This window comes from Diadema antillarum, unplaced genomic scaffold (assembly GCF_040938485.1).
Source record: "Diadema antillarum isolate AM-2024a unplaced genomic scaffold, OU_Dant_1.0 seq00001028_RagTag, whole genome shotgun sequence".
NCBI lineage: Eukaryota > Metazoa > Echinodermata > Echinoidea > Diadematoida > Diadematidae > Diadema > Diadema antillarum.
The window spans coordinates 1050751-1060989 of record NW_027271862.1 but is presented as its reverse complement, the minus strand read 5'-3'; the positions used below and the strand labels follow the sequence as shown (position 1 = coordinate 1060989).

General features: G+C 40.8%; 1 protein-coding gene across 1 annotated transcript; it reads left to right on the top strand.

Annotated features, from left to right (window-relative positions):
* The first annotated feature begins 2451 nt into the window (after positions 1–2451).
* Positions 2452–9891, top strand: LOC139742878 (uncharacterized). Its single transcript, XM_071653390.1, has 7 exons — positions 2452–2532; positions 4125–4521; positions 5012–5206; positions 5803–5919; positions 6478–6582; positions 7107–7330; positions 8629–9891. The coding sequence occupies exons 1-7, from the start codon at positions 2471–2473 to the stop codon at positions 8786–8788; spliced, it is 1260 nt and encodes a 419-aa protein (XP_071509491.1). The 5' UTR covers positions 2452–2470; the 3' UTR covers positions 8789–9891.
* The last annotated feature ends 348 nt before the right edge of the window (positions 9892–10239 follow it).

The following is a 10239-nucleotide window of genomic DNA, read 5'->3' as shown; positions in this document are numbered from 1 at the left end:
TACCATAAACAAGTGGGACTGTTTCACGTCGATAAAACGCGCAAAAACATGCATCAAATTGCACCATTTGCAACATCAAAATGCAAAAAGTTCTTACTGTGGGAGGGGGGACACCCCCCTCCCACACCCTCCCCTACCCCCTCGCTCGCTCCGCTCGCCCGGGCTCAGTCGCGTTCATGATATTCAGTGAAAAGAATTAATACAAGAAGTGTATCTAAATTATATCATTTTATAGGCAAATTGTTCAATGATAATCTACATCAAAATAAACTGCTACCATAAACAAGTGGGACTGTTTCACGTCGATAAAACGCGCAAAAACATGCATCAAATTGCACCATTTACAACATCCAAATGCAAAAAGTTCTTACCGTGGGAGGGGGGACACCCCCCTCCCACACCCTCCCCCCCTCCTCGCTCGCTCCGCTCGCTCGGGCTCGGTCGCTTCGCTCCCTCGCAGACTAACCGCCCCCCCCCCCCCTAAGATGAAACCCTGGCTACGCCGTTGGGGGATATCTCCTTTCAATTAACCCTTACTCTGATTGGTTTGCCTTCATAAATTTAGTACACTAAAAGTCTTGGGGAATGAGGATTTTTTTTTTTTTTTTTGCTTTTTAAGCGCCATTTTTAAACATTGCTATATTTTTAAGTAGGGTCCAATGAAAGTTGATCGGATACATCCTCAGATAAAGCAAAATGATACCTTTCCATTGATAGTCTTCACTTTTAACATAACTAGGAATATTCTTGAACTGTTTTGCATTCTTTTGTTTGTTCTTAGCAGCTTTGATATCTCATTTTAACGAGAATTGAGTTAGCTCCTTTAATTGCAGTACAAGCCCCTTCATTTCATTTCAATTCGTTTCATTTCATTCATTTACAATTTAAAATTCAACATAAAGAATGGAATTGCTGTCAGATATGTACATTGGCGGATCCAGGAATTCCGAAGAGGGGGGGGGGGGGGGGGGGAAACGCAAACTAACTGGTGCCACTTCCAGGTTTAGTCAACTGGCAAGGGAAAAAAAAAGCTCCCGTGCAGTTTCGTCGGCTGACTTGAGAAAGCAAGCAAGCAAGCAAGCAATTAAGCAAGAAAAAAAGAATAAAGAAAAAGGCTTCAGCGCAATTCTTTTTTGTTTAATTTGATTTGATTATTTAGACCTATCGAGTGGTTCCTGTATTGTACATGCACATGGGTATACATGTATATACATCCTCTCTATGGTGCAAAAATCAAAGGGGCGCAGGCACACTCCATCCTTTCATTTTGTTTCCCTTTATTAAAAAAAAAATAAATAAAGGGGGAGCGCGCCCTGTGCCCCCCCCCCGTGCGTCACTGCATTTATAAAGTATGAGTATAATATGTTATACATTCAGTTGAAATCAATAGGCCTACAACATTGTAATAAATAATGATCAAACCTTCCAGTTTAGGTCTATCTTTAATTAGAATTTATCTTTATACTTCAAACTGAATTAAAATTGAGAACTTGCTGTTGAAAATAATTCTACGAGCTTCAATCGTGTATTTGCTGGCTGTCCTATTGCACACGTAAATAGTTGTTATTCTCGTAGTTAGGGGCTTACTCCTCATCACCAATGACTGTCAAACTGAAAAGGGGTTGCCTCTATTCCGTAGGGGCTACCCCTTAGCCTGCAATTCACAGTGCTTATAATATGATAACTATATAGGCATATTCCAGGTTATCAATTTCGACCGAACAAAAACAGTAGGCCCAATTTCAATTTTATGTTTAAAAAAAAAAGGAGAGGAAGACAGACAGACAAGGAACGAAAAAAAATATGTTGCAGCTTGATCGGGCCATTCAGGGAGCCATAAATTGCACATTGACCTCTTCGAATTATACTGGTAATCATGCACTTGCTGCGGATGTTGTCACTGATGTCACTGTATTTCTTGGAGCGCAGATATGAATATTACGGGGGTTGGGGGTAACTTTCCTACTTTTTTCACCCTAGACTGCATGACAAGCACCAAAGGGTACAGAAGAGCTAGCTTCCATAGGGCCTACTGTTTGGCAAGCTCTCGCTTTTCACCTCCCTGCCTGGAGGTGAGGGTCACATCCAGTCGACACCTTCCCGCAGGCGTTTTTTTTTTTTTTTTTTTTTTTTTTTTTTTTTTACGGCACAGATTGGGGCACGGCGCGTACTGGTATTTTAACCTATGGGAAACACGTTGGGTTAGGGTTAGGCTTAGGGTTAGGGTTAGGCTTAGGCTTAGGCTTAGGCTTAGGGTTAGGATTAGGGTCCCCAATCTGTGCTGTCTATGAAAAAAAAAAAACACGCTTCCCGCAGGTGGTCCACGTAAATTTTTATTTTGTCCTAAATAAGAACACGAAGAAAAAAAACGAAAAACCCTACGTCAACCCGCTTTGCGTGTTGCTGACGAGCGCCATCAACGACGAATCGAGACTAGTAGAAAAACGATCAGCTAGGCTATCAATCCAAAATGGACAAGTCACTTGACGATATTATTCGAGAAAAGAAGATTCCAGCCGGTCGATTTGGCAGGTAAGCTAAATATTCCATGTGTATCAATTATCAATGGCATTATAGACTTTTCAAATGTAGCTTTTTGTCAGAATGTCAACGGAACTTCCTTCAAGTACGACAGATGAGCTGCTGCTGCCTGCGGCATCAACATGCAGACTGCGAATGCATGCGTGGGTCCCACATACGCATACAAGTGTACTGTACGAAGCGAAGGTCTTGGTGCATGAAGCTTCCTTTAATTATCCTATGGCGTGATGGGATGTGAGAAATGCCTCTTCAATTGGTGGAAATGCTGGACAGTAGAAACTAAACGTTCTACCTGGTACATTGCTTAACAATATAAGCAACACCCGTATGACATTGTGTTGTTTACCTTGTTAGAATAATGCTACTTTCGCTGTTATCAGTTGGTTTTATATTCTAACTATTTTGAACTTAGAATCTGCCTTTTAGAAACGAAAATAGATTCTAACGTATGGAAACCAAACAGCGAAAGTAGTATAATTTACCTATTAAAGTAAATTAGGCCTAGGCCCTAACCGTGTTAGTGTTGCTTAGAAGTTTGTCTATCAAGTATTAGTAGTTCTATTTAGGATTCAACCTCTTCTTTTTCCTCTTCTTTTTTTTATCAATTCACGAATAATTCCATTTCACTCTTTCTCAATCTCAGTACTGACAGTAGGCCAGCCGTATGTTGTTAATGTCAAATGATCTGAACTTATAGAATAAGAACAGGCATACTCATGAAATAGGCCCCACCACTGCGTGTCCGTACTAAAAATACTACGGCAGCAGACAGCCCCACCGTGTGGCATTCATCAGTAGGTAAGCACGGTGGTGGGGCTTCCTTCCACAGTATATAATACTCGTGAATGCGGCCCCACCAAATGGCGTTTACGCGAGATTGAATACAGCGGTGGGGCCGATTGCCACAGCATATTGTAGCATCTTTCTCCCGTTTTTTGCTTTGATATATTCAACTTTTTATTCTCGGAAGGACTCCCTAAATGTCCCTCGACTAATTTAACGGCCAATTTAACCATAATAAATACATCCCTACCTAACCCTAAATCCTAACCCTCACCCTAACCCTAACCCTAGGACCTACCCTTGCTTGCTAACGCACGGGTGCACGCGCACTGCGGTGGGGCCTATTTCACGATTTTGCCATAACAACATAATTACACAACGACTCCTCGCGAAAGGTTTTTTACTTTGGTAGATTGATTGGTAGAGACTCCATGCTAGGTTATTGCGTACGACAATAACAAGGAATTTGTTATTACAAGGTATGTAGATAATGTCAGTGAACATCGGTAGACCCACAGACAGACCTTGTTATAACTTAGACAAGATTTTACCTTATGAGATTTTTTAAAAGTAATCAATTTAGTGAAGCTTAAATTTGCCTACTAGGATTGTGAAAATGACATATTCGAGGCCGAACGGGGTGAAGCACCGCACCTGGCCTTATTCGGCTTTAGTCCTTATGGCCAGTGACTAAACATCCCCCCCCCCCCCCCACACACCCACTGTGGTGTATACAATTATCACAGAATTGAAGTTTTGTGTATCTTCTGTTTTTGTCCACATTTGTTTTCCAACTCTAGGGGAAGAGGAGGCGGAAGAGGAGGAGGATTTCGGGGCAGGGGCCGTGGTGGCGGTGGACTGAGCACAGGTCGTAGCCAAGGCATTGGAACAGCGCCATCAAGAGGAAACCTAAGGGGCCAGAGCCGAGGGAGGGGTGGCTGGCAAAACACGCAACCAAGGCAGTTCCAGCAGAGTGCAAGCATCACCGATGCAAGACAGAAACTCATTCAGAAGGCGCACCAGGGTGATGCCAGGGATCGTCTGGCCAAGAAGGCGCGGCAGACAGACGCAAGGCTGAAGTTGGCGGCCAGACGCAAGAGCGGAGATGGACTGCCACCACAGGCTCAGGGCAACGATGGTGCAAAGATTGGAAAGAGTCCAAATTCTAGCGGAACCATATCAAGAACAGTCCCAAATGTAGGTTTCAAGATTGCAATGGACACATGCAACAGGCAAAAAAGAAAGAAAGAAAGAAAACAAGTATTAATACCTGAAATCGTCATCTGTTTGTGGATTGATTAAGATTCAGAAAAATCTTTGTGAATGAGAGAACATAGAGTCAGTGTCACCAGAAAAAAAGAATGTGTAATGTATTTTCATGAGATGTCTGTGCTAGAAGAGACATGATGACATACTATTGTACAAATCTATGTCATACCTAAGCTTCAGTAATGTTTTCATACTCCTAGGTCTTTGTATTAAATGATTGGATATAAAGTACTGTAGTTTGAGTGTTGTTTCCAATTCTTAGATACCATTGATTTATTTGGAACGAGTCAATATGATGTGTTGTCTTAGAAGGGAATATATTCATTAATAGTATGTACCTAGATCTGTTTATAAGAATGTGAACTACATGTTAGAAGGATGACATGCACTCTTAAACCATTCTGTTTTGCTCCTGTAGCTAAGCTCTACACAGTTTACAGTACGCAACCCTCCCCGAGTGCAGAACAAAACTCAGATCACCATACCCAATCCCCAGCAGCCTCCTCCCCAGCAGCATCTGTCTCTCGCGTCCCCTTCTCAGCGCTCGTCCAACCCCCTGCTTGCTGGGGCCAGTACCCTCAGGGTCACAAAGGCTGTTGCCCAGCCTCAAAAGGTAAGTTGTTTGTGTGATTTTAATTTGTAATATCATTGTGCCAGACTTTGATTCAGAAATGTTTTTAAATATGTGATGACAAATAATGGGAGGGAAAATATTGTGTGGGCTAGTCAAAATGCTTTGAGAGTATCACATACAGTACCTGAAGAACGGAATTTAGTCATTTTTAACAGCTAGCGATTCGTAAGCATACACAACCTTATCATGTAGTGTCTGGATTTAAGTGTCTGGATCTAAATCATAAGTGTCTAATTTTGATATGTTAACTTTGCTCACCGTGGTGGTAGTGTCACTGCCCGGAAAGCAGTAGATGACAGGTTGAAGATCTGTGGTTTCTTTTTCCAACACAGATCAGCAATGGCGATCTCGCAAATTTCATTTGTTGGAGAGGGACAAATGGAAGAAAATTCAAACGTCGATGACTACATTGTTCCAAACATTGACATTAGATTTAATTTCAGCACACATAATTCTGCCATGCAAAGTGGTGTCACTCATAAGCATCTTCATGCACATTATTAAGCCCATCATTTTTTTCCCCTCGAGATAATAAAGAAGTAATGACTATCATCACACTTCTGTCCCCATTTTAGAGGCCAGCCATGGACTACCCCCATTACAGGGATGATTTACTGGGGGCACGGCCGCCCAATCCACCCAAGGTTCAGCGCAGGATGCCTGAGGATCGTCTAGGTTCAGAGAGTTCGTGGGTATGGGTAGAATCAAGATGCATCCAAAACTTTGCCTGATACTTGGTATGCCACCCTCTGAGACAGGTGGTCTTGGTGAAACTCGTCCAAAAACTGTAGATCAAATGAATATTCGGCGGGAACACTTTTGTTTTGTCTCTCTAGATCCAGTTTCAGTATATTGTTTCAAATTTGATTGTTACTGAAACACAAAAGAGTTTATTATGTAAATGAGATTAGACTCAGAAAGAAGACTTTTTACGGCAATTTCTATGTCTCAGTGTTTTTCTCACCCCCAAGGAAGCAGGTATTAGAAATCTAATTGTACACAGTCATTGTGCACTAAGTTTCCATTTGAAGATCACATTGAATGATTTAGCTACCTGATGTGATCAATTTTCCAGTTTTAAACGTCAGAACAAATTTTTCTTCTAAATACGATTTTTTTTTTTATTCCTGTGCATCAGCATGTCTCTTTCTGACCTGTAGAGTTTGACACCCTGCTACATACCCTCTTCACAGTCAATCCCCATTTCACATGCACTAACTTATCCTGCCCATTGAATATGCACCACTCAGATTTCCTCCAGAATTCACGCGCAGCCAGCAACACATTCTGCTCCGCAAGGAACAAGACTCATCATCTCCAATCTTCAGAAGTCGGTCACAGGAGACGACATCACGGTAAGATTCTCTCCCTCTCTTTTCATCTCTCTCTCTCTCTCCCTCTCTCTATGCCTGTTCAATCTCTCTAGCTTTCCCACTTTTGTTCTTTATTTGCTAAACTGTTAATTGTGTACAGTTAAGAAGTTCAATATAAAGAGAATGACATGTCAAAGGTGATAATTATTTTGAAGTTTCATACACTTGTATGGTTTTGCAAAAGATTTTGAGACTGGATCAAAGCTTGTGAGTTGTATCTCTTTTCTTGCAATGTGATGATATTTCTCTTTTGCTGTCACATACATGTATGTCACATCACTGTGGTTGACAGAATATATTCAAATCTGTAAGATTCAAAACAAGTTTATTGTGTCTCTTATGTTACTCTCATACTGCAACGATTAAACAGAGAGTAGTACAGTGTATTCCATGTATTTTGTCCTTCGTATGTAGTGTAGATTTAGACTAGTCCAGCATCGATGGAAATGTATTAAAAAGTAAGATTTGATAACAGGTATGACACTATCTTGGTTTTGTTACCTCAGGAGCTGTTTGGGGCAATCGGGGAGCTGCGCAAGGCCCGCATGGTGCGGCAGGGACTGGCCGAAGTGGTGTACCTGAATCGGACCGACGCCCTACAGGCCATCAACACATACCACAATCGGGAACTAGATGGCATGCCCATGCAGTGCAAGCTGGACACCAGCACCATCCCAGAGGCCTCTTCGGGGGCCAGAATCATGCCCAACTCCCTCAGTGACAGATTCAAGTGAGTTCCCCTGTTTTCCATGTCCCTCTCGCTATCTCCTCCTCTGTTTGTCTGTTTCTTGTCTGTCTGTTCGTCTCTGTCTGTCTGTTGGTTTGTGTGTTCGTGTCTATGTCTATCTTTCTTTGTCTTGAATTTGCAGATTGAAAAGTGATCCTAATTTGAGGATGACTGTGTGAATAGTATCCCAGCCCCAGTACAATTTTTAGATTTGTGATACTGTTGTATAAGCTGTTATTTTTGTGTACAGATATTTCTGCGAAGGAGGAGGTCACAGACATTTTCGCGAGATGTTGTTTACACGAATTGACATCGACGCTATCTCAAATGTATTACTCCAGGGCATGGCTACAATTTCACGTATTAAATTCCCGATCCAACTGTGATTCACAAAATATGTGAAAATTAAACTCTCGCAAAAATAACAGCTTATACTGTAAAATGTATGTGAGGCATAGTATAATAGAGGAGCCACAGGCCATTCAGTTATAAACAACCTAATAAGACAGCCTTTTCGTACACCAAGTTCTACAGAAAGTGAAGTGGCAAGTGCTTACTCCTTACGGCTGGAAGAAAGAAAGATGAGAAAGTGAACTATTTTAGTCTCCAGTACTTGTGGTCATGCAAATATTTCTATTGAGGAAATGATTTTGTTGACAAAGCGAGGGGATTTTTGCAAACTACATCCCTTGTGCCACCAAAGGCATACACGAAAAAGGATGAATCATAGATCAGGTAATTGTTTTGAGAAAACCAGAAGGAAAACAGTCAAGAGAAGTGCAACAGTATTGTGAGAGATCCTATGTCATGATGGCAGTCACTGAAGTGGTATTTTCCTCTCAAGTGGTCGACGTACAGTCAACCTCGCATAAGTTGAATCTATTTGGACTGAAGAAATAGCTTCGACTTAGAGAAAATTCGATTTATGAGGGATTAAATTCAATAGCATATAGAGAGGGGGGACTTGAAAAGACCTTCAACTTAAGCGATTATTCGACTTAAGTGAGGTCGACTTAAGCAAGGTTGACTGTATATGGTCTTTTTTGAGCATCTGTACTGGAGACTTATTTTGCCCACCAAGCTGACTCACTACATCAAGTACGTTGTAGACATGAAGTACCAGGTACAGAAATTGTGGGGAAATCCCTAACGTGGAAGGCTGTAAAAGCATAGAAATGTTGTGTTTTTGTATCTGTTTTTTGTTTTTTGCATTCCATTGTACATGTAGCTGTATTAAAACACCTTCAGAGTCAAAGTTTGAATGATTATGATTTTGTAACTCTTCTCTATTAACATTGCAGGACAATGAGGAGTGAAAACAACCCAAAGTTGCCATTTGAAACCATGCCCAAGGGGGGCATTCCCACTGGCATTGATCCGGGTGTGGTCCAGCAGGCTCTCTTCAAGAAAGGCGCAACAAGTGTTAGTCAAAAGCCTGTAGTCTTTACTGTCAAAATCTAAGTATGGAATCCCATTTTGGCAATGGAAGAGTGTAGGTATGAAGTACTTTTCAGAAATATACAGCAAGACTGCACTCATATTTCGTTGTGAGCCAGCACACGTGTACATAGTTCCCAAGAGATGCAATGGGGGCCCTTCACCACTCTCTGTTGCAAGGATTTGATGTGCACCATTATACAAGCAGCTCGCATTTCAAAATGTTTGAAATATTTCCCTCACAAGACACAGTGGCCAAACATGTACGAGTCCAGTAGGATACCATCGTACCAGGTCTAAAGCATTTTGGGTTGTGTATGTCATCAATATCATCATCACTATACAATTTTTCGTTTATTTTCTTTTTTGTAATCAATGTTAAACTTGGTGAGAAACGTGGTTAAGACATATTCTAGTAAGCTGGTCGAGTCTCCATGTGTATTTGTCCTTGGGGCGCCCTTTCTTGACTGAATCGAATCCTACTCCATTGGAGTGAGTGAAAATCAGGTGCAAGAAACCTTAAACGTTGTTCTTAACTTAAATAGTTGTATTGATTTATGGTTGTATTCATAACCAGAAGGAATAATTAGGAGTCTCCTTGCCTTGATATGCCCCCTACACGCCATCAGCACATACTCCTGTATATCAAGAAGAATGTGTTAACTGAAAAACTTTTAAAGTTACTATTAAAAATAAGATTGCATGGAAAAAAATCAGAAAGCCATCTATGTGCGTATTTCCTTGATTTTCTAAGATACCATTTCTAAAGCTGATTTTCTGATATGCAAGATGTACTCGTATTTTTTGTAAATTTGAATATACTGAAATGTTTGACTTTACTTATCTTTTTTTCTTTGCACCATTTATGAAATAACAAACTTAACCGTTAAAGATGCTACTAGCAAATTGAATGTGAGCCTTTCAGATGAATCCATCAACATACTTTTAAATTGAATGCACTCTTTGCTATCAGGGTCCATCCATCACATGACAAAGATAATATCCATCATAATGTATGCTGTCCAGTGTCAGTGTATGGATTTCAGATTGTTATGGAATTCTTTGATGTATGCCAAATTTATCTGAGAGAAGTGGCGGTGCATTGGCTTTGTTGTTTTCCAAGAATATGAGCAGTTAGCCCGTTGAAGACTGGTCCTAAGCATATTCAAGCAGTTGTCTATGGAAAATGTGTGTTATAGCAAAATCAGCTCATCTTCAATGGGTTAAGAAGATTCAGTGGCAGAATGAAATATTGTATCTGAGAGGATTTTTTTTTTCTGACATCAAAATAAAAAGATAATCTGTGAGAACATGCAAAAATGTACAGATGCACATAGTTACCCGTCACATGCATTCTCTATGACGCTGTAGACCCATGTGCAAGTGTCCCTCTTCAGTTTTCAAATTGTCAAAAGTTGTTGTCATAAAAGACTGTACCCAGCATGATATTGCCTGCAAAGATATAGTGGCATTTG

Excerpts from the sequence above, each read along its gene's own strand:
- LOC139742878 (XM_071653390.1), top strand. The coding sequence starts at position 2,471 with ATGGACAAGTCACTTGACGATATTATTCGAGAAAAGAAGATTCCAGCC. Across the intron at positions 2,533-4,124 it reads CCAGCCGGTCGATTTGGCAG|GGGAAGAGGAGGCGGAAGAG; the intron begins GTAAGCTAAATA and ends TTCCAACTCTAG. Across the intron at positions 6,583-7,106 it reads TCACAGGAGACGACATCACG|GAGCTGTTTGGGGCAATCGG; the intron begins GTAAGATTCTCT and ends TTGTTACCTCAG.